We start from the raw sequence: 27297 nt of genomic DNA on the forward strand, positions 1-27297 counted from the left end.
ATTTCTGAGTTCGAGGCCAGCCTGGTCTACAGAGTGAGTTCCAGGACAGCCAGGGCTACACAGAGAAACCCTGTCTCGAAAAAACAAAACAAAACAAAAAACCGAACAAAGGCTGGGAGTTGGGGCGGGGGTGGATTTAACTCCATAAGGTACTCTTCCTAGCATGTGGGTGCTTAAACCACAGCACTAAAATAAATAATTAAATGCATCCTTTAGTTCACATAGACATTAGTGGTTGTTTATCTACCTGACCTGTACGTGCGCCTTTTGAAAAAAAAAAAAAAAAAAGTGAAGCTGAACAAGTCAGCTGTGGCCAGACAAGGCAGGAGAGACAATTCCTGACTTCAGCCAGTGCACCGTGGCAATCACAAGCGCACTGACACACAAATACTTTAAAACATACAGTTACATTTTTTTTAAGGCAAGATCTGGGACATTTGAACTACAGTATTTGAACACGTGCTGAGGTCATCGGGTTGGCAGGTTATCAGTGTTCCTCCGCTTCCCCGTCCGGGAACACTTCTTTCAGGGCAACACAAGACGGACCAGCAGGCTTTTCTGAGGCGTGATCAGAAGCCCAGAAAGGGCTTCCATCAGAATCCCCAGAAATCTGAACTCAGCACCTCCTCCTTTAACAGCCTCGCCGGGCGGCGGCTCGGTTTATAATCCCGGTACTTGGGAGACGGGAGCAGATCAGTTCCAAACCATCCCTGGCAACACAGCCAGTTTAAGACGAGCCATCGCTACACGAAACTTTGCCTGAAAACCAAACCAAACGGCCAGATTTGCTGGCAGACGCCTCTAGTTGCAACTTTATAACGGTAACTTCCGTAAGTCAAAGTCGGAGCCGGGGTCTCCGAGCCAGGAACTGAACAGAAGCGGAAAGGGCGGAGCCCCGTCGCTGCCACGTAAGGGCGGAGAGGCCGCTGCAGTTTGCTAGAGTTTGCTAGCGTGCCCTCCGCCCCACTTCGGCTTCCACCGCATGCTTTAATCTCCCGAGAAGCCTCTCTAAAAACCTGGTGCGTCTGGCTTCAGCATGCATTTGTACAGCGCTGCCAAACTAGGCTGCGTGGCAGAAGAAACGACGATACTTGAGAGCTAACTCTGCCAGTTCCTCCCATTTCTTAGTGCAGCCATCTTTGAGCAGCAGTGAATCCTGGGAATCCCCGCCTTGCTCTCCGAGTATTTCCGGTTCCGGCGGAGGCCGCTCTTTCTTTTTCTCCGCAGGGTCGTGGTGGCAGCCGCCGCGGTGCGTGGCACTCCGAGCTATCCGGTGCCATCCTCGTCGCTGCGGCGACACTCGCATCCACAGCAGCCATGACCGAGCAGATGACCCTTCGTGGGACCCTTAAGGGCCATAATGGATGGGTAACACAGATCGCCACCACACCGCAGTTCCCGGACATGATCCTGTCTGCGTCTCGAGGTACGGGCTGCATGCCGGGTAAATCACCCGGTGTCCTGGGGACTGCATGAGAGTCTCGTGGCTGAGCGAGTGACGCGCGTGTTGGCTGGCTCGGTCCATTCCCCCAGCCCAGTTGTGACTCGGGGCGTGCATACCCCAACTTGGGCCCCAAGCGGGGCGACCCTTTACACAGGAACGGAAACCGAGACACGTCGCGCGACTGCACAGCCACCTCCCAAAGCTGGCGATTTTAAATCTCTCGCTTGCTTTCTGGAGGTGTGTTTTAAGTAGTCTTACGGGGCTACAAGACAGGCGGGGAGCAATGATGACCCCAACATGCCATCTGAGTCGCTTTGCTGAAATCCAGAGGCTGTTTCTGAGCTGCTGTCGCCTGACCCTAAACTACTCTGTAGGTGCCTTGTTCCCCGCATTTCCGGACTTGCCTGTCCTGCCCTAGGTTTTCTTGTAACTAAGGATTTTTTTTCTTTAATGATGTCTCTTCATGTGGATTTTCCTTCTCCCAGATCCTACCCACCCAAAATTATGCTCCTCTTCTCTCCTACCTAATGTTAGGCTATCAGGCTTTCTCTCCGCTTCTGTGTAAGTTGGTTCGTGGCTAGGATTGTGTCTGATGGCTGCCGTAACTGCAGCATTTATTTCAGTTAACTCTCAGGCGGGAAAGGCTGTCTCTGCTCAGCCTACATAGTCCAAGTGACGGTGCTTCTGTTAATTAGGCTTGGGCCCGGACGATGGTTAGGGTTAGGGTGGGTTTCCCAGACCTTGCAGTCATCTGAAACTAGTTCCACGGGACCTAACACCCACTTCTGAATACCATAGGCACAGGTAGCACACGTACGTATGTGGGAAGCCACGTTAGATAAAATACATTTTGAATGTGGTACTTAAGTCTCAATCCCAGGAAGTGTGGTGCCCATAGTCTCGCATTACAGCTGAGATCTACAACACTTTATATTGTAGAGTAGTGAGCCTCTTTTATTTATAACTTGGAAGTTTCTCTGTCCCATTTACCGGCCCAGTGACTTTCAGACTGTAAATTGTGCACAGTAAGTAGGCTTATACCAACCTTTACCAACCCTTTTAGACAAGACCATCATCATGTGGAAGCTGACCAGAGATGAGACCAACTATGGCATACCACAGCGTGCTCTGCGAGGTCACTCCCACTTCGTTAGTGATGTTGTTATCTCCTCTGATGGTCAGTTTGCCCTCTCAGGCTCCTGGGATGGAACACTGCGCCTCTGGGATCTCACAACGCAAGTAGCTGCTTTGGGACCTTGGGGGAAAGTGGGCAAAGTTGAGGTAGATTCCCCAGGGTGTGGTCTCCCCTTGGTAATTGGTCCTTTAGTAGAGGGTGAAGCAACATTTGGGGTACCTATGAAGTGTCTCACCTTGTCAGTTGTCCTAGGTGGGCAATTGGCAGATGTAATAGAGGATCCTGGTGATGACAAGACGACATTGTCAACCAATCCCCCACAAGGGAATGAGGACATGTCCTGCAATTCTGAATGGGTTCTCTGATACATGTCAGACATGACATGGGCTAATAGTAGGTTCTAAGCCACGTGTGGACTGTGGGGTAATAGCCTACGGGACAAGGATGAAGCTAGGAAAAGGCTCTAACTGGATGGATAAAACCTGTCTAGAAAGTGACCAGGTTCTCCTTCTTAGGGGCACTACCACAAGGCGATTTGTCGGCCATACCAAGGATGTGCTGAGCGTGGCCTTCTCCTCCGACAACCGTCAGATTGTCTCTGGGTCCCGAGACAAGACCATAAAGTTATGGAACACTCTGGGTGTCTGCAAGTACACTGTCCAGGTAAAGGGATACGGGGCAGCACGTTCAGGACCAGTATCGCTCACCCCCTGGGGACTTGGTTGTTTCTGAGGTGGGTTCATCACTATGTAGCCCTGGTGGCCTGGAGTGATCTGACTCCTAGGTGTTGGGATAAAGCTGTGTACCACCGCCTGGCACTTTCGTTTTTTCGTTGTGTATTGTTAGTCCTGTCTGGTTTTTGGTTGGTTGGTTTTTTGTTTGTTTGTTTTTTGCTATTTGTATGCATGCTGGCTTTTGACTGGCCTGGGACTTAGAGGAGTTGGAATTTCTTGTTTGTTTTGAGGTGGGGTTTCTGTGTAGACCTAGCTGAGATCAGTGTGCTTCTAAACTGGTTAAAAGACCACCATGCCCAGCTAGAGGTGGTACGTCCCCCACACATCTTTCATTACATATTAGGTTGGGCCATGGAAACCCAAACCAGGGCATAAATTGGGCAGGGTCTTGGCACATAAGCAGATACCCAGATGTCTACTAAAACTGCCCTAAGGGTTAAATGATCTTAAGTATCTCACCTGTCTCCTACAAGCCAGGCCCAACAGTGATGACCACAACATGCCATCTGAGTTGCTTTGCTGAAATCCAGAGGCTGTTTCTGAGCTGTGCCTGGTTCTGTGCTCTATGAGTAGTGGGTGAGCTCTAGGGTCATCTTAGGACTCACATGTCAGCGGGCAAGACTGCTGTTGTCCCACGTAGGGAAGTGTGGTAGAGATCTGTAATCTGGGAAAGACTGCCTCCCCTTAACCTTCCCCTGCATCTTCTGTAGGATGAGAGTCATTCAGAATGGGTGTCTTGTGTCCGCTTCTCCCCGAACAGCAGCAACCCTATCATTGTCTCCTGCGGATGGGACAAGCTGGTCAAGGTAAGCTTCAAGCAAGAAAAATCCAAAATGTGGGCTGGAGAAATGGCTCAGCAGTTAAGAGCACAGACTACTCTTCTAATAGGTCCTGAGTTCAAATCCCAGCAACCACATGGTGGTTCACAACCATCCATAATGGGATCTGATGCCCTCTTCTGGGGTGTCTGAAGACAGCTACAGTGTATTTACATATAATAAATCTTAAAAAAATCATTTATAAAAATCCAAAATGTGTTCCCATTCCTCTCAGGTAGTGACGCATTCTGATTTGGAATATTCATGAACATTAGTTTGACTTTGGCTTTTTAGGATTCATTCTGTAGCCCTTTACTGACCTGTGTCATCCAAGCACAGGTACTGTGACCTGTCTTGGTCACCCAGGTATTAGAACTATAGAGGCTTGCACAACATGCCTGTTTAGTGTATACCTTTACCCTGGTCACCCACAGACTCCTGGGTTTTTTTAGGTGTGGAATCTGGCTAACTGCAAGCTAAAGACCAACCACATTGGCCACACTGGCTATCTGAACACAGTGACTGTCTCTCCAGATGGATCCCTCTGTGCTTCTGGAGGCAAGGTATTTGGGGTTTGTCATCTTTTTACAGAGAAAGCTTTTTATCTGGTTATAAGCATTATTTTAAAATATGTAGAAAAGTATACCAAAGATGATTGCTTTTAAAGCTGGGGTTTTGATATAGTTAGTAAGGTATTAGAGGAAAGGACTTAGAGCCACGGACACTATGCAATCTGACCTAACTCCCCTTTTCTATCTGCCCAGGATGGCCAGGCTATGCTGTGGGATCTCAATGAAGGCAAGCACCTTTACACTTTAGACGGTGGGGACATCATCAATGCCTTGTGCTTCAGCCCCAACCGCTACTGGCTCTGTGCTGCCACTGGCCCCAGTATCAAGATCTGGGTAAGTGTGATCTGTTCCATACACAGCACATTGACTTGACTGGCAGAAATCAAGCTTTCTCAGAAATTCCATCATTAAGTTGCTGTCAGCCCTGGGGGGGAGGGGTGTTCCTTTTTTTTCCCCTTAACAGTTTGCAGCACTGGGTGACATCTGCCTAATGAAAAGTAATGCCCATGTATATACCAGTTTATGGAGTGTTCTAATTGCTCTTTGGTCCAAGGTAATTATCTTGTAAGAGGCAGCGCAGGTGGCATCTAGCCACCAGATACCTATTAGGTATTGAGTGGCTGTGTATCATGAAGACAACAGTGTGGATAATATTGTAGAACACTTAGCATACAAACGATCCAAATTCAGTCCCTAGCAACAAAGAGAGTCCTTCCCTATGCTACAAGCATCCGCTTGGCTTCGATTCTGTAATCTTTGTTGTGGAGTTTCTGGACCACTGAATGACAAGTAGACTAGACTGGCCTTGGTGAGCAGATAGCCTGCCTCTCTATCCTGAGTGTGGAATTAAGAGGTGTGCACTACCAACTCAGCTGTTGGTAATTCCTGTGTATGTAAATAGCAGTCAACTCTTTAAAATGTTAATGTTTTGAACCCCTTTTGGTTTTGTACCTTAAATATTTGTAGCCTTTCCAAGGTAAAAAGTGCCCTTTTTACTTGGTGAAGCACACTTTTTGTTGTTGGGGATGGGCCGTGCAATCAGTTAAAGTTGGCAATCCTGCCTCAGTCTCCCAGGTTATTTCAGATTATAGGCCTGAGCCATCAGGAGCTGAGGATTGATCCCCCCCCCCCCCCGTACAATATGGGGCTTTTATTCTATTCTATATCCTTGAAAGAAAAATAACTTAGAAATCTGAATTAGTTCATTATTTAGGTATATGCATGTGGTCCCACTAGCTGGCTTTATAGCTAAGCAAACCTTTCTCCATAGTTGTTTCTGGGTGAACCTAAGTTGCCAAGCAAGGCGTTTTCACATGTAGCCAGCCTGCCAGCTCTATTAAAAGGATTCTAAGGGTAATGGTATCCTTACGGGGTTTGGTCTGTTCCTCAGGACTTGGAGGGCAAGATCATTGTAGATGAATTGAAGCAAGAAGTTATCAGCACCAGCAGTAAGGCAGAGCCACCCCAGTGTACCTCTTTGGCATGGTCTGCTGATGGCCAGGTAAGTATATTTGACCTTTCAGCTCAGTTCCCCAACTAATCTCCCTTGGTCTTAATGTTTTAGGCATAAGACTGTATAAAATGAAGTCAAACCAGGTTAATCTTGATGGACTGGTTATAGAGGGAGAATATTAGATAACCTATTTCTGTCTAGGAAAAGATTATGATATGGAGTTTTTAAACCTGGAAGTTCAAATGTCTATATCTATATGGCAAGCTGCTGCTTCCTCTTAATATATCATGAAAGGGGTCTTAAGTTCTTTGAACTCTGTAGCTCATTGCTGGGTGTGACCTGTTGTCATTCTCTTACAGACTCTGTTTGCTGGCTATACAGACAACTTGGTGCGAGTATGGCAGGTGACTATTGGTACCCGTTAAAAGTTTTTATGACAAAGAGTCTTAGAAATAAACTGTCTTTCTGAAACTGGCTTCTATATGTGAGTCCTGGGGGCTGAGTCCCTGTTTTACTGCAAAGAGCAGACCATGCTCTGAACCCCACTCAACTTTGGTGATTTGGTCTCTTGGAAATACACTAGCGGGTATCCACACCATGCCTCATCAACTCATGCATGCAAGCCCACAAATTCAGACCAGATGCATTATGTCAGAAAACAGGGAGAGTGAGGTATGATAAGCATAATCCCTGCTTTTAAGAGTCCACAAAGCAAATAAACACTTCTTTATTTTTGCAACACGACCCACCTTTCCCCAAGAACATGAGTTGACCTCAGCCACCAAAGCAGAGGACAAAAGCCGTTTAGTGTCAGAAGGCAAGGGGTTACTAGAAAAATAGATTATACCCAGTGGTCTCCCAAGGATCCAGACCCCTGTCTCAAGCTCCCTAACAGGGCTTAAACCAAGTGGAAATAAAAGGCATGGAGAGGCCAGAAACTTCTGAATAAGAGCCTGACAGAGAAGACTTCAGCTCCTACATAAAGATGCAGAGAGGAAATAACTTATTGGGTAATGGTATGTGGTATCATGCTGGCCATCTCAGATCTCACTGAAGCTAAATTCTGGCCAGCCCATGGAGGTAGAAATTGGGGGGTGGAAGGAAAGCTTTAGTGTTCCTATTTCCCCAAGAAAAAGTAGACTTTACACAGCTCTACCCTTTTGCCCAACCTGATTGCCTAGACAGCTTCTAAAACTCTTAGCTGTTTTAGCTGAAGCTTGCACCAAAACATGGAGTGCCTTGCCCAAATCCAGAGAAACAAGGGTTGAGGAGTGGGGGAGGTGGAAAAGGAAAGTTGAGGAATTGCAATCTCCACACATCCCCTACTCCAAAAAGTGGGACCCAGAGCTGGACTGAGCTAGGTGGACAGGGAGGGGCGATCATCAGGCAGCTGTTCGTTATCAGGGACCCATGCAGACCTGTCAGACAAAGTAGGTGAGAAAAGGCTGAGCTCGAGGAGTCTAGGAGGTCTTTTTGACTCCTAGAGGGAGAAGCAGCCTGGGTTCAAGAGGGAGCAGGAAGCAACTCAATAACAGTGGGAGGAGTCTAGGCTCCCAGACAGTGGGCAACCATCCACCACCACCCGCCCCCCCAGTGGCAACCAGAGGGGCCCCTGCGGGTGGCAGGTTGATCAAGGGCAGAGCTTGATACGGGTACCCTTGGAAAGTACCCGGAAGAAAGGGAAAACGCGCTCGCCAAGGAAAGCAGCTGAGAAGGTGTGCACATGGGCTAAGGTATCCGCGTTGTAAAAGCCCAGGCGCCCAGCCTCATAGTCCAGGTACACGCCGAAGCGCCGTGGTTTCTCACATGGGCTGAGCAGTGTCTGCTCTGTTGAGCTCTGTGCCTGGTATCGTTTGCCGTGGGTGCCCACACACCAAACTTCCCGCTGGAGTAGGAGCTGCTGAGGCAGATGGAGCCGGCGGCGGCGATGATGATGGCGTGAGGAGCTGGCATCCCCACTGCTAACAGAGGACCCCCCAGAGCCCACCTTTTCTTTATGATGGGTTGATTCACGGGCAGCACCCACTGCCCAGCCTCGCCGCCCACCCACCTCTACCTCCCAGTAGTGCCTGCCAGAGCGGAAGCCCTGGGCCCCTAGTACACAGCAGTCAGCTGAGAAGCGCTTGGAATGTTCAGGAACCTCCTGCCGACGTTCTGCCAAGCGGACTCCACGGCGGTCAGGGGACAGCAGCAGAGCTGGGTGAGCTGTGTCAGGGTCCAGTGTCAGGTCCACTTGGAAAGACAAAGATGTACGGAAGAGTTAAATAAAGCAGGTTCCCATCACACCATCCTACCCATCTCTTCTTAGTTCCCACCCTATATTAGAAGTCAAGTTCAAGAACTATGGGCTCTAACCTTCTCCCTAATTCTATTCTGGCCTTCCCCTGTCCCTGACTTTCCACCTCATCCAAAACTTAGCTGGGTTACCATGGAAGCAACTTTTGGCTTGAACCTCAGAGTAGCTTCCAGTAGTCTATACCATCCCAATCAGCCAAATCCCCTCAAATCTGTAAAAGGAAAGGCAAAGACCTCCCTACCTCTTGCAGCCTGACAAAACATGCGGCTCATTTTCCTCACGATGGCATCTGTCAGGAAGTCGTGGCTATGGGGTTGGCATGGGTCAGGGGACCAAATCTCTGGGGGCTGCAACTGTATCTCTTCACACCTGGAGGAGGGGACCAGGTAGGGGTGGGAGCATGATATTCCCAGAGTGAAGAATGGCAGCTAAGGGGGAGGAGCAGAGGGTCTGAGAAGCAGAAACTCAGGTTCTGGGGAAAGAGGGGGAGGGGAGGGGAAAAGGAAAGGAAGTCTCAGAGAGGCAGAAATGGGGAACCAGACACTACTAGGTTACAAAGGGTAGAGTGGGAACACACCTATTGAAAGTCTCCTTGATGTCCTGGGAATAACAGAGACAAAAAGAGGGAAAGGGAAAAAGAAAGACAGTGTCAGCTGCACAGGGATCACTGCTCTCTGCAGCAGAAAGATCTGCATGTGAACAGGAAGGGAGAAAGCAGCCCCTTCCAGGCTCACAATAAACAAGAATACTTCTCAACTACCATAGCTACCATGAGACTTAACCATCCTACCAGAAGCCCAGTAACAGAATGTTATCACTATTCTTTCAACTCTTAACCCCCTGATTCAAACAACCAAATTTGCATTCTTTAGGTAGGTATGATTGCCACACACATACTCAATACTGTCAACAGCTTTAAAAAAAAAAATAAAACAAGCCTTGGTCTTCAGTTAAAAAGAGGTAGGGCTCTTCCCAGTGAAGTGCAGGCAATTCTGCAGTAGTTGGAGAGCACTACCTAACGGAACAGAAAGGGAGCAGGAGAGTGGATCAGGGCAAAGGGGAGCAGTGCTCACTTGCAGTAGCCGTAGGCCCCCCTGTTGGCTCCGTTCTTGGGCTTCAGCAAGCAAGCGGCTTAGCTGGGCAGCCTGCTCTTCAAGGCGGTTGGCTGCTGCTCCCGCACGTCCTAACTGAGCTTCGTGCATCTCCCGGAGGCGCCGCTCTAATCCTGCCTGCTCTTCAGCCAGAAACCGTGTTAGCCGCCCAAACTCTGAGGCCACAGCTGCCAGCTCTGACTTCATCTGGCTCTGAAAAGATGCAAAGGCAGGCATGAAGACACCGTTCCGTGATCCAGAGGAAACCAGTATGATTCCCAGCACCCACATGGCAGCTCATAACCACCTGCAGCTCCAGTCCCAGGAGATCTGATGCTCTCTTTTGACCTCTAGGGTACCAATCATGCACATATTTGCATGCATATACATACATGCAAGCAAAACATCCATACACTAAGATTTAAAAAAGGAGAGATGCAACGGGAATAGAGGCCACCACCTGAATGAATACACAAAAAGGTAAACTTGACATTTTCTGTCTGTTGCCTCTCAATCTCAGGCAAAGGAGCTTCATGCTCCCTAACTCCAACATGTCCTGGGAATGGGAAGATAAGTCCCCTCCCCAGTCTCAGTCTTACTGTATGGACCCCTGAGATAGGCCAACTCCTTGCACTCTGGTTCAAATCACCAACTGCTTTCTGGAATACTTACCTCTCTTCCCTGTCTACCTAACTTGCTTTTCAGATGGAAGCTTTCATGTTCCAAAGGAGCCTTCTCTCCTCTCCAAATTTTTGTACCACCAACTCTGTACTTCTGACCGTGTAACTCCATAATGTATGGTATTGGAAATGCTATGTTATAATGCAGACATGTGTAAAGATCAGAGGACAACTTGCAAGAGTGGGTTCTCGCCAGGCAGTGGTGGCGCACACATTTATTCCCAGCACTTGGGAGGCAGAGGCAGGTGGATTTCTGAGTTCGAGGCCAGCCTGGTCTACAGAGTGAGTTCCAGGACAGCCAGGGCTACACAGAGAAACCCTGTCTCGCAAAACAAAACAAGGGCTGGAGAGATGGCTCAGTGGTTAAGAGCACTGACTGCTCTTCTAGAGGTCCTGAGTTCAATTCCCAGCAATCACATGGTGGCTCACAACCACAGCAATGGGATCTGATGCCCTCGTCTGGTGGTTCTGAGGACAGTGCCGGTGTACTCATATAAATAAAATAAATAAAACCTTTATTAAAAAAAAAAAAGAAAGAAAAGAAAAAAGAAAAACAAAACAAAAAAAGAGTGGGTTCTCTCCTTCCACTAGCTTGGTCCCAGGGATCAAGTTCAGGTTAGCAAGCCTGGTGACAGATACCTTTACCAACGAAGCCATCTTGCCAGTCAAGTTTTGTTGAAACGGAGTCCTGCTCTGTAGCCCTGGCTGACTTAAAACTCACAATCTTCCTGTCTCTACCTCCCCTGCTAGTTTAAAGATAAGCCACATGCCCAGATTTGTGGTGTCCTTTAAATTTCTCTTCTACTATGGTACATATTCCCACAGATAGGACCTGTGTAATCCTTTACCACGGTGTCATCAGAGGCTGGCACAGTGCCAAGCACAGGTAGGTACTTGGTAAGAAATTTTTGAAATTACAAAATGAGAGAACTCAGGAAGCAATATCTTAAGTGAAGCTAGACATGAGGGCTCGTGCATATAAGACTGAAGCAAATGAATTATTCCACATTTGAGGCCAGCTTGGGCTACAATATAAAACCCTTTCTCAAAACACAAAAAGAAGATGCCACACAGTTAAGTCCTGACTCTCTGTAGTCACAGTCATCAGAAGAGAGCAGTCACTCAAGTTCTCTAGACTAGGAGGCAGCAAACTCCTGTAAAGGTGCAAACAGTAAATGTTATACACTTAGGGCGACAGGTAAAACATTTTGTAGGTACAGCTGCTCCTAGATTTTCAAGTGGGTTTGTTTCCAGGAGACCCAAATCAGCAGATATGCAAATAATCCCTTTTTCTCCCATATATTTTAAGTATCTCATAACACTCAATACAATGTAAGTACTACCAAATAGCTAAGCGTGTGGTGATTTGAATCAGAACCCCCAACAGGCTTGGTCCATACTTGATCCCCTGTTGGTGGAAGGGTTTGGGAGGGTTAGGAACTGAGGCTACATTGAAAAAGGTGTGTCACTGGAGGTGGGCTGTAGGAGCTGTGGCCTTGTTGGAGTGTGTCACCTGGATGGACATTAAGATTTCAAAAGCCCACACCATTCTCTGTTCACCTACTCCTACCTTGAACCATGAGACCCAAAAAAACTGTTTAATAAGTTGCCTTCATCATCACGTCTCTTCACAGCAATAGAAAAAGTAACTAAGACAATAATACTGTATAAAGAATAGACACTTTCTGGGGAGAGGGGTCTTACTATATAGCTGTGGTTGTCCTGGAAGTCACTACGTAGACTACGCTGGCCTCAAACTCATAGACATCTGTCTGTATCTACCCGCCAAGTCTAGGAGGATTAAAGACTATAAAAAAGCAAACAAACAAACAAACAGTGGTGGTGCATGACTTCAGTCCCAGCACTCGGGAGGTAGAGGCAGGCAGATCTACCTTTTTGAGTTTGAGGCAAGCCTGGTCTACAGAGCAAATTCCAAGAGAGGCAAGAGCTACACAGAGAAAACCCATCTCAAAAACAAAAACAAAGGGCCCACGTGTTGGCCTGAGTGAGGAGGAGGGGCTAGCAAGCAGGCAAGGTAGTAGTTGTCAAATCTGGTTTCACTCTCTGCCTCAAAGACACAGATCCCAATGTACATTTTTTAAAACTCAGAAGACCCTCACAGTATCAGCTTGGGAAGCTGGCCAGATAGAACACTGTGATTGACATTTCACAACAGTGACTCCCTAATGTACAGATGGCGCTACTATGAGTTCTAGAAGCAGCAAAGCCCAGACTGACCAGGAAGGAGGGAAAGGGTGTTCCCATTTGATGGCCAAAGCTTAGCTTGGTCACAGTACTTGTTCCTAGCAGCAAGGCCTGCTAGGCTTCTGAAAACAGGAGATTGAAGGAGGTAAGCTACTGGAAACGGCCTGAGAACACCAGCAAAGAGGACAGGAGCTCTCTGCAATGCTGAGGGTTACTAATTCTATCTTTTCCTAACAGTCTGCCCTTCATCCAGGACCCAGCAAGCCTGTCATGCCACAGCCCTTTATGTTCAGGGAAACTCTGCCTGCCATCTGTGTTTATCCTGCGACTTGGTACTCCTCTGGCAGCTGCTGTACATATTTGCTCACTTGCTTTCTATGCTATCCAGAGTCAAGGGCTGGGTATCCTCTGTAGCTTTAGACAAGACAACCAGCCTCAATAGGTCATGCCTCCATTTTCACATTTTACAAACTAGAAACATGTTTCCTGACTCTGAAGGCTGCATCACCACAGATCTCTAAGAATCTGGCAGTCTCATCTTCCTTATCCTGACAACAGCATCACTCAGTCCACTCACACACATCGCCCACCTTCAGCTCTGTGACCCGCCTCTCCTCCTTGGCCTTCATCTTCTGCACAGCTTCTAGATGCTTCCTAAGTGGTTCCACATGCCCTTGTAGCTTGGCCTGAGGGATCAGGAAAGGGAAGGTTAGTCAGGGAAATGATGAGACGCACCTGTCCTACAGATCCTCTCTCCAGTCCTCCCTACAATGGAGATTCCATGCTTCATATTACCACTGTCAAGTGATAAATATGCCCTTCCTTCCCACACTCCTTCCTTGCACTCAAGATGGATAGGCCCTGGGTGTGCAGTCTTGAGAGGCTGGATCTTTATGGCTGCAGAACTCTATTCCCGACAGCTGGTGTACACCTGCCCTAAGCTCCTCACCACAAGAAGTCCAGCCACAGGAGTATTTCTGCCATTGGTCGCTTCCATTTGATAAGCCATCTTCCTCAACACCTACAGATCTAAACACTTTCTAGAGATGTTGTGCCTGTGCTAAAAATGTTAAAGCGATTCTATGCCACATTCAAAATATAAACCCTACACTTCTATTGTCCCCTCCTACATGTCCCCATCCACGCCCTTGAGTTGTAATTCTATGCTATTCCCTTGGTCTGGGATTACCCTACTCCACTATTCTTCCTTTACAGCCCAGCTTCCCAAGCATGATTCTGACTCTATGTACCCAAGTTCCTCTGTGAGCCTAAGGAACTTGAAAGAGTTATACTTCTTCCCAGAGCATAAGCAATTTACAAATGTGCCTTGCAGACATTACAGGGTCCCTCACCCTCACTTTTCTTTCCTGAGGCAAGGTCTCACATGGCCCACAATAGTCTGGAATGTGTGTTGTAGCTGAGGAGGAGCTTGAACCTCTGAACTCCTACTTTTACCTCCCTAGTGCCGGGATTGCCACTTTTCTTAGTTTCTATGCTCTGGCTGGCTGCTTTGTTTTCCATTCAATTACCCAGGACATGAAAAACAAAAGCGCTTTCTTCTTGTAGTTACAATTCTAACAGCAATCAGATACAAGAGCTTTCCATTCCAGGCATTTATAGCCATGTCTTTTTCCTGCAGAGACCAGAATAGGTATAATAAATGCCACTTTTTACTCTTTTTTTTTTTTAATGTCTTTTACATTTGACTTGTTCCTTCCTTTTCATTAGAGGAAAATGCAGGATGAACCTTGAGCCTCGCTCCAAGCAGAACCAAAACTGCATCTCGGAAATTTGAGGCAGGCCATGCTTCATTTCCTCATTTTAAAATGGGAATAATGTCAACCTCACAGATAGCAAACTTAGCAAAATTTCTAACATGTGGCAAAAGATCAATAAATGTTATCGAGCATTTGCTAACTACATTGTAGGCTGCCAGTGACATCCTGATAATGACCCATGAACTAAAAAGATAACTGACCCTGAGTACAAAAGGCAATTGTTACACAACTGGTTGTGGAAAGTATTACTGGAGTAATAAATCAGTCATTCTATAAAACAGTATATACAAAAGTATGCCTTTTGAGATTATTGCTATTTCTCCACTAGTAGAATCAGTCATTTCTATTCCATCAATTCAGAATTTACAAAGCTTAAATTTACCACTTATCTGTCTAAATTGACAGGAAATTACAAGCACGAATCTAAATAGATTATTACAGGGTCTGGCTGTATTTTAGGCAGGATTTCACTCTGCAGCCACGCTAACACAGAATTTGCTATGTAGCTCAGGCTGACCTCAAACTCAGAGATCTGCCAGCTTCTGCCTCCAGAGTTCTATGATTAAAGGCCCATGCTACCACTCCTGCCCTCCCCCTTCCCCTTTTTTTCCTTTAACAAGTTCTCTGAGCTAGGAAGATAGTTTAGCTCTGAAGATAAGTTCAATCGTTCCACTCACAATGTAGAAGGAGGAATCAATTCCCAAAGTTGTCTGTTAACCTTTGCATGGGGTGGGTTTACACTCACACAAAGTAAAACTGTGAGCCAGGAGTGGTGGCTCACACCTGCAAAGGCTGTGAGTTTGAGACCAGCTTAGTCTACATAGGGTGTTCTGGGACAGCAAGGGCCAGAGAGAGACCATGTCTCAAAGACTATAAACAGGCAAATAACGGAATTTTTTCTTTTTTTTTTGAGTGAGTCTCATGTAATTCAGGTCTCATGGAACTCAGGCTGGCCTCTATCTTGCTATGTAGTCAAGGATGACCTTGAACTGATATTCCTGCTTCCACTTTCCCAAGTGTTTGGATTAGGGGCTTGCTCTACCATGCCCATCTTAGGTTGAGTTTTCTATACATACTCTCACTGATTCTGGACTTCTGCAATAAGGCCCACTGTAGTTTTTTTTGTTGTTGTTGTCTTTTGGTGTTTTTTTTTTCCCGAGAGACAGGGTTTCTCTGAATAGCCCTGGCTGTCCTGGGTCACTTTGTAGACCAGGCTGGCCTCGAACTTAGAAATCCACCTGCCTCTGCCTCCCAAGTGCTGGGATTAAAGGTGTGTGCCACCACGCCCAGCCCCACTGTAGTTTTGAAAACCTACACTAGTAATGGACAATGAGCTATGAAGCCTTACTCTAAAGCTGAGGTGATGATGATCACCTAAATGAAGTCACTGACTGAATCACAAACAACAAAGCTCCGGGTCGGCAAACAGAGGCTCCACTCTCCTAGTTCCTGATTTCAAATCTGAAGGTAGCTCTATCTGTGCTGGCTGTTTCATAGATAAATGTCCTTCACATATGTCCAAAGAATCAGGGAAATAAAGAGCCAGACAGTTAACCAAACGAAATTACATTCCAAGAACAGTCAGGTCAGAAAGGTCAAACTAAAATATCCAAGTAGGATGTAGGCCCCAAGAGGAGGATGTTCACATCAAAGTCTATCTCCAAAGCTGTAACATATAAACCTCCATGTTCAGAACTTAAACCTGCTTCCCAATCACATGAGAATAGCAAACATCAAACTTACAATGACTCTGAATTATAAATGATAATCTATAAAAGGTGGCCATATGCCTGTGGTAATGAAAGTTCAAAGACACTCTGAGACTTGAGCAAGGCTATTGCCCTAAGAGCCTCTCTCTTTTCTGGTTAATACATGAGACTGGGTGCAGAGAGAAACCAACAAAGCTCATATCCTAAGTGTGGAACCCACTGAGGGACAAGTGTTTTGAACCTGACACTAGTTATTCTTATGCTCCTGTTCTAGACCCTTCACTTGTTCTTTTAGGTCTCCATTCCTTCCCATCTGAAGTAGCTGTCATGGATAAGACTTAAGATTCACCCAGAAGAAAATAGGACTGAAGCACTTCCTGTCACTAAGCCACAGAGCAGCTTAGAGGATCCTTCTCATTTACCCACCTTGAAGTCAGTGCTTGGACAGGGAGAACCATTTTTCCAATAACAAGGTCCTGCTAAGAGAACCGGCATCACGTCCCCAGTCCCCTTTCTCTCCTCCCCGTCCTGACTACCCTCTGCCGCCCCTGTGTTACTCACCTTGTACTCCTGCACTACCTCCTCCAACGGCACCACACTATGCTGTTTGTGGCTCCTGGATTCGCGGCACACCACACAGATGGCTTCTTCATCCACCTCACAGAACAGCTTCAGGGCTTCTTGGTGTCTCGGACAGATGCCTTGCTCATTCACACGACTCCCTCGCCCGGGAGTAGGATGCATCTGACGAATCACCTGGACCATGTTGGCCAACTGCAGGTTGGGGCGGAAGCTCCGCCGAGGAAAACTTTTTCGACACTGGGGACAAGTGAAGCATCTCCGAGGGGCTGGAGGTGGCGGCAGTTGGGTGATCGGGTCTAGCTCCTCTTCCTCGTCTTCCTCCAGCACTTCCTCCTCCTCGTCCTCATCTTCCCCTCTCAGGTCCGCCACATCCCCCAAGTAATAGTCCAGCTCTTCCTCCTCCTCCTCCTCCTCCTCCCACACGTAGTCCATGTTGTCCCAGTTAGACCCACCTATACCACTACTCCAGAACACTTCCTCTTCCTCCTCGGCCTCCTCCTCCATGTCACCCTCATAATCTTCATCCCGCATAGGGGTGTCCCAGCCCCCGCCTGCCCCGACAGCCTCCACTTCTTCCTCTTCTCCGACCTCCTCCTCCTCCTCCTCCCGATCCAACTCATCTCTGTCTTCCTCATCCTCCCCGCCCCACAACTGGGTTACACACACTCGGCAGAAGTTGTGCCCGCAGCCGATGGACACCGGGTCGGTGAAGTAATCGAGGCAGATGGCGCACACCGCCTCCTCCTGAAGGGTCTGCACAGGGTTGGGTGTCATGGCAACGGCAGCCATCTTAGTGTCCAGTCAGCCGGGGGAGAAGTGCGGTGGGGGGAGCGGGGGTGGGGCGGGGGGGTCCCCCTTGCCCGAAGCCCCGTCCCCACCCCGAACCCAGCCTCTCCGCACCTTGCCTGCGGCAAGGCCAAAGGAATGTCCTCCGACCAGCCCACCCCGCCACGCACAGTCCCCTACCCCCAGGCGACCACCGTGTCTCGCAGAGGGGAGGGGACAGAGGGGAGCCCCGCCAAGTCGCTCAGGTGGACCTGAGTGCAAATCTGCCCCAACGCTCCCCTGGCCTGCTCATAAACCCCCGCCCCTCCTCACTTCCTGGCCCCGCCCCCCGGCTTCCGGCCTCCCTCCCGACGCTTCCGACGTCTCCGCACGACCTGGAAGTCCCGAGTTCCCGGCGAGGTGCCGCCCCCTTCGCCCACGCCCCGCCCCGGGCTGCGGAGCGACCGGAAACGAGGAGGAGACGCTCTAGCTGACACGCGGGAACGGGACGGGAGGGCTAGGACGGCGGAGGCCCGCGTCTCGGTGATGACTGGCCGCGAAGAACGCGCACGGAGCGGGTGGCGCCCCCATGCCCTGCCAGCGGGGACGGACGGCGGAGGGTGGCGAGGACGCTGAGCAGCAGCGCCCCGTTCTCCGTGCTCCAACCGCAGCGGCCTAGCGCCATCCTACCGACCAGGCACGGACGATTGCAGAAGGGACTCCCAGGACCAGTGCCGGAAGCTGAGGGGCGGGCCCGCTCAGCGTCCTCATATTTCCGGCCCCTCTAGACCCGAAACTTGTTCGCTCGTTTGCGACTCCGGGGGGTCGCTCCGAGCGGGCGTTCTGGGCGGAGCCAGAGGAAACCGGCTGAGACTGGAGTGAGAGGCTCCGCCCTCCGTGAGAGGCTCCGCCCTCCGTGAGAGGCTCCGCCCTCCCGCTGGACTGGGCGTTTTCACGCCGGCTTTAGAAAGTGCAGCCTTGCTGGCGGACCCCAGCGCTCCTGTAAGCCCAGCACTGGAGAGGCTGAGGCCGCACAACTGTGGCAAGTTCCAGGTTTAGCCAACCTGGACTACAAAGTGAGACCCTGTCCCAGAAAGCAGCCACCAATCAGTCAAAGCAAACAAAACCAAATCCTGTCAACCGGTCACTTGTCCCCATCATTTATTATGAATATCCGCATCCCTATTAAATGCAACACTGTTCAGCTATATGACAAGGAATCTTCGGAATGTATTAAGTTTAAAAAGTGAAGGTGGCTGAACTCGAGTATAGGAGGGCGAGCAATGTTAAGTGTATCTGGTACTTTGAATGTCTATATAAAGTAAACGTATAGTAATGTAACGTAAATGAGTAAATCGTAGTTGTCGCCTCACAGGATTTTGTGAGGATGTCGTCATGTAAAACGGTCAGAACGGCTTCTAGTATCTGGTAAAGAGGTTAAGGGTTAACTACTCGTCTATAGAAGGAAACAGTTGAATTTCTCTAGGAAGGCTGACCGGCCAATAAAGACACTTTTCCGAAAACATAGTCCTTTTTATACCCTTTAGGTTTTGAGACAAGTCCGTGTGTCCTCTTTAAAAACATTTTCCAAGTTCTTTGGGTTTACTCAAATTTTAGTACTTTATGTGGGCCGTGCACACCTTTCATGTCTTTCATCCGAAATGTTTTTGAGATTTGTATTCGTGAGAATTTCAGTCTAAGGGGAAGGAGAGTCCCGAATTGTGTTGTGGAAATTGTTTATGAGAGAATCCTATCCTATCCCTGTGGCTCCCAAAGCGTTTCTCGTGCGGTTTTTGTTTTGTTTTTGTTTGCTTGTTTTGTTACTTTGTGGGTCATAAATAATTGATGCATGAAACCCTCTGATCGCAGCGCAGATTAGTTGGATACCGTGACTCAGAGCACCTCCAATTGAACACACTAAAATCACAAACCTTCGTGGAACAAGTCAGGTTTTAAGACGTGGAGCTAAGTCTGTCAGATTGTAGCTTTAGGGACATGCCAGTCACCATCTCTGAAGTACCGTTTCCGTAGTGTAGTGGTTATCACGTTCGCCTCACACGCGAAAGGTCCCCGGTTCGAAACCGGGCGGAAACAGTTTTAGACTGCTTTTCTTCGCTCTCACAAAATACGCTGTTTTCCTGAAAAACTATTCCTAGGAAAATGAGGAACTGAATTGGAACTTAAAAGTTTGCGAAGTAAACTCACGACACTCCCCATTTCTGAAGCTATTACCTCTCCAAGGTTAGGGTGTTTTTGGATATCAGTGGCATTTTCATAAAACCGTAATAATTAAAACTGATAAAGCACGAGGCTCTTAATCTCAAACAATGGGTTCTTAGCACTACATGGCACTAGAAAGGACAACGAATTGAAGCACTTTTGTGACCAAAGCAAGATGGTGCTCTGTTGTCTGCACTATTACAAAGATGGGCAAAGACCACTAATTTGGAAAGCTGGAAAATAACTGAGAAATGGGTACCATTTGGCAAATTCCTGGAGCCTGGCCGTCATCAACCAGTTCACCACGTATTTGATACGCCCAGATATCAGGACTAGCTGTATTGGTGACCAGCCTATGACTAATAAAACTAGGACCCCAAGATCATGATGGCCTATCTATGTGAGCTTCCAAACCATCAGTTGGGATTTGGACTTGCATTTCTAGTCAGGAAAGCTGTTCTGTGTGATGAGAACCTCAACTCTGGCTCATATTTCTTTCTTTCTTTCTTTCTTTCTTTCTTTCTTTCTTTCTTTCTTTCTTTTTTAATTATGTGTTGCAGGATATCTGCTCACACTGTGAACCCACAGACTGTGTTGTTTACTGAAATAAAAGAAAGAAAGAAAGAAAGAAAAAGAAAACTAGAAGCTAGAAGCTTCCAGGACTAGGCCTAGCTTAGCAGGCAGAGGCAGCGAGCCGTTTTCTGTAATGCACTGTTCTTTAGAACAGATCCTCCCAGAATACCAAATAGCATACTGAGGAAGCCAAAATCAAATACAAATAATAACAGGCATATCCCACCCCCATTACAGATGGACAGCACAACCACACAGGAAATAAAAGAGGAACTTCAGTTATTTTGGAAGACGGTTCTTGTGTGTGCTTTTCCTGGGGAGATGAACAAACACCTGTTGATCCCAGAGAAGGCACGAGTGGCAGAACAAAGAAACAACTTGCCCCTGTCTAGCTTGGTGAACCAATGAGTTCAATTAAGGTTGCTTACAGGAGCATGGGTGAGGGGCTGTTCACAGCCATGTAAGCAGCTTAGTAGCAGCTATACTATTTGAAGAAAATATCTCTCCTGGAAACCACTAATTGCTGTCATAGCCTCAAAAATGGGCAGGGTCACAGGAACCCCTTTCCCAGCAACCATCCCCTGCCTATAAACCCTCAGGCTGGAGCAGCTCAGCCCTTCTTTGAACAAGAGGGAATGTTAGGGCTTCCTGAGCCCTCCCTTAATGATGGAAGTGTTAATGGACCCAATCACAGGCTACCAAGCATTCAAGAGGACAATGGCCATATCATAGTATGCACACATACACAAATATACATATGCGTGTGTGTTTTCCTTTTGTGGTGCTAGGGGTCTCATACATAGTGCCAAGCATTCTGCCACCAAGCTCTAAGTCATCTCTCACTAAATTGCCCAAGCAGGCCCTAAATTTGCCACCTCTGTCTGCTTCCACCTCTGTCTCCCAGGTAGCTCTGAGCTCCCTTGGTTAGTTAGGAAATCTGTAGTTGTTGGGGCAGGGTGGTCTACTCAAACACTTCTCCACACACCCCAAAAGCAAAAACTGAAACCAAACCAAAACAAAACTGTGTTTTAATTGTGGTGTAGCTCAGCCCCCTTAGCACACACCTTTCATCCCAAAAATAAAGGAGGCAGTTTTACTGGGAGAGTTTTACAGAGGCAGGTTGGAGAGAGAACAAGCTAGACACAGGTGAAGACAGAATGGGCTAGAGGGTGAAAAGGAGCCAGAAGGTTAGAAAAGATTGCTAGAATTAGTTTAGGCCAAGCAGAGCAATTCAGGGGCCAGGAGGAAAGCCAGACTAAATCAGTCAGCCTGAATCAGTCAGCTGTGAGAGGAGTTTGAACCGGAACAGCTGAGTTGAGCCAGCCAGTCAGAGTTCAACAGAAACAAGAAAGGGTGATTTCCTGTCAGGCCACAAGTCTGACAGTAAGCCAGCAAAGTTCAGAAGCTAAAAACATTCCAGGCCTAGGTTAGATGGTATGGAGGCTCTGGAAGGTAAACATGCATTCTTTTCCATCATCACCCCTCTGCTCTAGAAAGGATAGCACACTGTAGACACATTATAGATACTTTACATCTTTTTTTTTTTTTTTTTTNCCTGGCTGTCCTGGAACTCACTCTGTAGACCAGGCTGGCCTCGAACTCAGAAATCCACCTGCCTCTGCCTCCCGAGTGCTGGAATTAAAGGTGTGCGCCACCACGCTGGCTACAAATGCCTTTTTTTTTTTTATTAAAAAACACAAACCATATTACCTTCAGGCACCGACAACGGCATAGCTAAACCATTGCATATTGGCAACTGAAACTAATAATGGTTGTTATGATTTGTTTGAAAAACCTTAGCCAGCCGGGCAGTGGTGGCGCACGCCTTTAATCCCAGCACTTGGGAGGCAGAGGCAGACAGATTTCTGAGTTCAAAGCCAGCCTGGTCTACAAAGTGAGTTCCAGGACAGCCAGGGTTATAAAGAGAAACTCTGTCTCGAAAAAAAAAACCAACCAACCAACCAAAAAAGAAAAACCTTAGCCTGCCATTCACCTAGATTCTCAAAAGTTGCTGGTGAGGGACACAGAATTCAGCTTCCCTATTGGTGGTAAAGACTACTCTAGGAGTCAAAGTGAGATCACTGCAGAGACTTTGGACTTCTTACACAGTTGCTTTTGTGGTCTTTTGAAGATTTAGGGCTATTATTATTATTATTATTATTATTATTGTCATTGTTAGAAGACTTTTCTTAAAGGCACATGCCACCATCCCAGAACTAGGGAGACAGAGGCAGATAGAGTTCAAGGCCAGTCTGGTTTAGAGAGTAAGTTCCAGGACAGCCAGACTTACACAGAGAAACCTTGTCTCAAAAAAACAAAAACAAAAACAAAATATATCTATATATCTATATCTCTATATCTATCTATCTATATATATATATATATATATATATATATATATATATATGTATATCTTTCCTATTAAAGAGGCATAGAAGGGGGCATGCTTCTTCCTCCTTGCCCTCCCTACAAACATAGTGAGATCTAGAGCATGAATCAAGAAGCTCAATCTTTTTTGTTTTTTTTTTTTCTGTTTGTTTGTTTGAGACAGGGTTTCTCTGTATAGTCCTGGCTGTCCTGGAACTCACTCTGTAGACCAGGCTGGCCTCGAGCTCAGAAATCCACCTGCCTCTGCCTCCCAAGTGCTGGGATTAAAGGCGAGTACCACCACACCTGGCTAAGAAGCTCAATCTTGAATGACCGGAAAAACTGTAAGAGACCATAAGGATGTGCCCAAGACACAAATGAATCTGAATCTTGGGAGACTGGCCGTTGGTATTGCTGTGGGCCTAGATGTGACTCTCCGAGGACATGGCTCTCAGGTTTAAAAAAAAAGAGGGTGAACTGGATCCGGAGGGAGAGATATGGGGAAAGCTAAACCCTGCGAGCAGTCTGGTAAGGGGAGGTGAGGCATCGCTGGATTATTAGTCAGTCACTTGGAGACCTTTGTTGACCTCAACTGGAGACTCAAGCTAGCCCACTGCTCCCTGTCATGGTGAAGAGAGGACTCTGAGTCACAGACCCACCAAGAGCCCCTGCCTTCCAAATCCTGACTGGGTATTCAGGAATGCAGTTTGAATGACAGAAAATCATATTCTGATTTTAACCAATGATTACTACTCTCACATTTGCAAAATGCATATATAACGTTTAACATATGCTAACCTGTATCTCAACTCTATAATGAATGCTAAATTTGATGAGATTTAGCTTTATTTCAAAGGTCTTTCATTGAAGTTTTAAATTTTGGTAACACTTTCAGCTTTGCAATAAAGATTAACTTGAAAGCTGATGCTCAAACTACTTTCGATTTTGTCGGAAAATTATCTTAATCATTTTTCATACAATAATTTCTGAAAGCATACGTAAAATGATTTTTCTTGTGACATTAGACTCCTTCCTCTTCCCTCCTCCCTCTGAATTGTTACTATCAATTGAGCCCGGATTACGAGGACATTTAAATCCTCCCGCTCTCTTCCTCAGAATAAAAAAGCACAAACACAGTCAGTTGAAGTCACATTTACCTTGCCTGCTGCCAGACACACTGTCGTCGTTGCTGTTTTAAATTCTCTCACCCAGAATTTCAAGACTGGTGTCCCATGCCTCAGTGTATGTCATAATACCATGATACCGTAATATCATCATTTAGTGAACAGGGTCTGAGACTCTCCGGATGAAAATGCTAGGAAAAAAGGGAGCAAGAAGTGTCACAACTTCTCTTTTGAAAAGTAGTAAGAGCAAACAGGCATGGGGTTTCCGTAGTGTAGTGGTTATCACGTTCGCCTAACACGCGAAAGGTCCCCGGTTCGAAACCGGGCGGAAACAATGATAGTTTTTTTTCTCCCGTCCTTTTCTACTAATGGATGTTTTAAATTTCATTAATTGTTGGAGACAGACAGACAGACAGACAGACGGAGACAGAGACGCCACAGACAGACAGTGAGACAGACGGAGACAGAGACACCACAGAGAGACAGACAGACAGACAGACAGTGAGACAGTGAGACGGGTGAGACGGAGATGGAGACAGAGACACCACACCCCAGGCCTAGGTCTCAGGATGCAAGAGGTAGCCTTTTTGTCTTTAGACTCTGTTGTACTCAAAGAACTTGGAGTCCTAGAGGATTCAGAGCGACAGGTACGCCGTGCATCCCCATAAGGAAGCACGTTATCAGAACAGCGGTTTGTTTAGAAAGGTGTGTTGGAAGTCCAGGGTGTGGAAGATGCTCACAGGAGAGGTGGCCGCAGTAATAACAACTAACCACACCCACACAGTGGATCGGAGCTCCTCCCTCAGAGGAACTTTTCCATCCAGCAAGCAGGACGCAGCGTCTTCCCGGTTTACCGCAATGCCACGGCTCGAAAGGAGAAAAGTAAAAAAAAAAAAAAAAAAAAAAAAAAAAAAAAAAAAAAAAAAAAAAAAAAAAGCAAAGAAATCAATAGAGAAATGAGCAAGATGGGTCCTGCGACACCATTACAAGAAGTGTTGGGCAAGTAGCAATTGCTGGCTAGGGGACAGCGGTAGGATGAGCCCGCTTGGTCACACCCGCCTCTGGTCCACGGTGCCCCAGTGGCGTCTCCCTTGCTATCTCCTGCTGTCCTCTCAGGTTCCGAAACCACCCTGGCTTCAGCCTCCCCTTCTTTGGTCATCCTGACCTGCAGTTGGGGACAGGTGAGTTGAGAGGAAGGCTCAACTACGCAGTCGTCGTGACGTCTGATTCCCCCATCCAGACGCCTCAGTTGTGTGGACCCCACAGGGAAGCCTGCTCCCACAGTGTCTTCACACACCAAACTCGCGCGCTAGGCAATCTGTCTCCAGGCAGTACTGTCACACTTGAAAGTCACACAAAACATCCACTGAAGTAACCAGCAGCGTCCTCCTTAAAGATCCACACATCCGAAGTTCAGGCACAGAATGGTCCAAATCAGCCTAGTGGTGGCAAAACTGCTCGGGCCACCTGCGTTAGCACACTTTCTCCCAAACTACACCTACAAGGTGCTCATTGCTCAGTCACTGTTCTGTCCCAGAAAGTACACATCATTAAGTCCAGGATCCAGAATAGGCTTAAAAACCCAGAGAAGGCGTGGCGAAGAGTGTTTTAAAGATCCTAAACTCGTTTTGAGAATTATCTCGGAGTTCCTCTGCTTACATTTTCTTCTTTTTTTTTTTTTTTCTTTTAGGCTTACCCCGGGCTCTGGACTGCCAGGATATTCTCAGCTCTCCCTCCAGCTAACCTATTTAGCCCACACTGGAACTTTGGGACCTCAGGATCCCATCAGTCACCCTTTACCAATCTTACCCAATTGGACTCGATTGGACTGGATGCCCCAGTTAACTAACATAAGGCAGTTTTCAGTGATCTTCCGTGTGGAGACAGGAACTAAGTTGATAGATAATAAACGTAGCTAACACCATCAATCAGCAGGGATGCCCAACAACACCCACAGGTAGCTGTCACTTTTGAGTCATTTGTCTTTTAAATGACAATACTATATAACCTCCTTACACTCTTTTCTTTTTCTTTTCTTTCTTTCTTTCTTTCTTTCTTTCTTTCTTTCTTTCTTTCTTTTTTTTTTTTTTTTAAGCAGAGAGAGTTTAGGATTGTTAAGGAAAAGTGAGAAAGGACTCCCAAGAGAGGAGAAGGCGTCCAACGGAGCAATAACACGTTCCGCTCCAGCTAATCTTTTTAGCTGGGCGTGGGTGGAGTATGCCTATAATCGCAGCAGGAGGGATGTCACTACAGATCCAAAGCCCTCCTAATCCACATACTGATCCCCTCCCCCCTACCTGGACTGCCCGGTTGGGCCTCGTTGGGAAAGGATATGCAGACTCCTGCTGGGACTAGATGTTCCAGGGTGGGGTGGTATATGGGGCCCGGGGTGGGGTGGGGAATCCCCTTTTCTAAGGAGAGAGGGAGGAGGTGATGGAGGGATTTGTAAGGATGGGGCTGAGAAGAAAGGATGGGACGTGTGATCGGGATGTAAAGTGAGTTTTAAAAAATTGGGGGGGAAAAAAGCCCTCTTTTTTGCTGTTTAAATTTTAGCAGTTTACATCAGCCGGCACTCTGCCGCACTGTGCCCTTTGTCGCTTTAGCCCTGGCAATCTGAAAGCACTCTTGTTGCCAGGCAGTCACTTATGCTTTGGCTTCTCTGTAACTTTCTCTGTCTTCTGTTGCAGGGTATGTTTAAGGAGGTTGGGTTTTTGTGTGCTTCCACTAACGGGTAAAAATCATAAACGCATGTGGTGGTGCACACCTTTAGTCTCACCACTCAGGAGCGGGTCCCTGAGACAGACAGGCGGATCCCTTAGTTCCAGATCAGTCAGATCTACAAAGCAGCTGTCCTTCCAGGGACAGCCAGGGTTACACAAAGAAACTCTGTTTCAAAAACCAAACCAAACCAAACAAAACAAAAATATCTAGGCAGTGTGTGGAGCTGAAGACTCCTCAAGCAGCATGTCCACGCGAAATTACCTTAGAGAAACAGCTGAAAGGACCCATAATCGCTTGGGAAGCAGAGGCAGGAAGATCTCTGTGTTTGAGGCCAGCCTGGTCTACATATCTCTTGCTCCAGGACAACAGAGAAAGAAAAAGAAGAAGGAGGAGGTGGGAGGAGGAGGAGGAGGAGGAGGGCAGGAGGAGGGGATGATGACATATATTGAGATCTAGACCTTGCACCACTCAGCTTCAACAGGTTTCAGTCTTCTAGCATCCCTCTTTTATCTCTACCTCCCCCCCCCCACACCTCCATTTCACACTCCTGGGCCACCATCCCCTAGTCTCCCCACCATCTCCTTTTGACTGGTTCATGCTTGTGTTCCTTTGTAGACTTGTGGATTTAGAGGTTAATACTGATAGCTGCAAATTAAAGTACTGAGCCCTTAGTGCGAGTTTACCAGTGTTCCCGAAGCTACACATACATTGGTACATTGCCCCTTGCAATGAACCTGTGGCGTGGCACTGTCCCACCCTTTGCTTCTGTTGCTGTGATGGAAACACTGCCTTTCAAGACAGACAGAGCCCCCGCCTCTCTGAAGTTCACTTTCTGATGGGCTACTTAAATAGTAAACAAGTGAACAGATAGAGAAATAATGTCAGAGCGTATAAAAATGACAGTGGAGTGGTCGGGGAAAGACAGGTCAGAAGATGTGACAGTGACTGAGTCAGGGAAAGGAAGAGTGAGACATCATCCAAAAGACCTGAGGCCTCCACAGAAGAGACAGAGAGGGTTCAGAGCCTTGGA

General features: G+C 47.3%; 2 protein-coding genes and 5 non-coding genes across 7 annotated transcripts; 6 read left to right on the top strand and 1 right to left on the bottom strand.

Moving 5' to 3' along the window:
* Positions 1-1187: 1187 nt before the first annotated feature.
* Positions 1188-6627, top strand: Rack1 (receptor for activated C kinase 1). The gene is made up of 8 exons (XM_021211443.2): positions 1188-1426; positions 2508-2679; positions 3095-3242; positions 4024-4119; positions 4584-4694; positions 4896-5036; positions 6094-6204; positions 6516-6627. Exons 1-8 carry the CDS (start codon positions 1318-1320, stop codon positions 6579-6581), a joined length of 954 nt encoding a protein of 317 aa, XP_021067102.1. The 5' UTR covers positions 1188-1317; the 3' UTR covers positions 6582-6627.
* On the top strand, positions 1722-1789 carry LOC115065407. The gene has a single exon (XR_003845198.1). It is a non-coding gene; the product is annotated as a small nucleolar RNA SNORD95 (small nucleolar RNA).
* LOC115065395 lies at positions 2858-2938 on the top strand. The gene has a single exon (XR_003845190.1). It is a non-coding gene; the product is annotated as a small nucleolar RNA SNORD96 family (small nucleolar RNA).
* Positions 3793-3860, top strand: LOC115065406. The gene has a single exon (XR_003845197.1). It is a non-coding gene; the product is annotated as a small nucleolar RNA SNORD95 (small nucleolar RNA).
* A 199-nt stretch (positions 6628-6826) lies between the features above and the next one.
* Trim41 (tripartite motif containing 41) lies at positions 6827-17572 on the bottom strand. Its single transcript, XM_021212639.2, has 6 exons — positions 16477-17572; positions 13019-13114; positions 9526-9756; positions 9030-9052; positions 8694-8821; positions 6827-8388 (listed from the first exon to the last, which is right to left on the bottom strand). The coding sequence occupies exons 1-6, from the start codon at positions 17284-17286 to the stop codon at positions 7787-7789; spliced, it is 1890 nt and encodes a 629-aa protein (XP_021068298.1). The 5' UTR covers positions 17287-17572; the 3' UTR covers positions 6827-7786.
* A 1711-nt stretch (positions 17573-19283) lies between these two features.
* Positions 19284-19356, top strand: Trnav-cac. Its single transcript has one exon. It is a non-coding gene; the product is annotated as a tRNA-Val (tRNA).
* A 4451-nt stretch (positions 19357-23807) lies between these two features.
* Trnav-aac lies at positions 23808-23880 on the top strand. Its single transcript has one exon. It is a non-coding gene; the product is annotated as a tRNA-Val (tRNA).
* The last annotated feature ends 3417 nt before the right edge of the window (positions 23881-27297 follow it).

The sequence above is a fragment of the Mus pahari genome, chromosome 14 (genome assembly GCF_900095145.1).
Source record: "Mus pahari chromosome 14, PAHARI_EIJ_v1.1, whole genome shotgun sequence".
Lineage (NCBI taxonomy): Eukaryota > Metazoa > Chordata > Mammalia > Rodentia > Muridae > Mus > Mus pahari.

Excerpts from the sequence above, each read along its gene's own strand:
- Rack1 (XM_021211443.2), top strand. The coding sequence starts at position 1,318 with ATGACCGAGCAGATGACCCTTCGTGGGACCCTTAAGGGCCATAATGGA. Across the intron at positions 1,427-2,507 it reads GATCCTGTCTGCGTCTCGAG|ACAAGACCATCATCATGTGG; the intron begins GTACGGGCTGCA and ends CAACCCTTTTAG. Across the intron at positions 4,695-4,895 it reads TCTGTGCTTCTGGAGGCAAG|GATGGCCAGGCTATGCTGTG; the intron begins GTATTTGGGGTT and ends CTATCTGCCCAG.
- Trim41 (XM_021212639.2), bottom strand. The coding sequence starts at position 17,286 with ATGGCTGCCGTTGCCATGACACCCAACCCTGTGCAGACCCTTCAGGAG. Across the intron at positions 8,822-9,029 it reads ATCAAGGAGACTTTCAATAG|GTGTGAAGAGATACAGTTGC; the intron begins GTGTGTTCCCAC and ends CCCCTCCTCCAG. Across the intron at positions 8,389-8,693 it reads GTTTTGTCAGGCTGCAAGAG|TGGACCTGACACTGGACCCT; the intron begins GTAGGGAGGTCT and ends TGTCTTTCCAAG.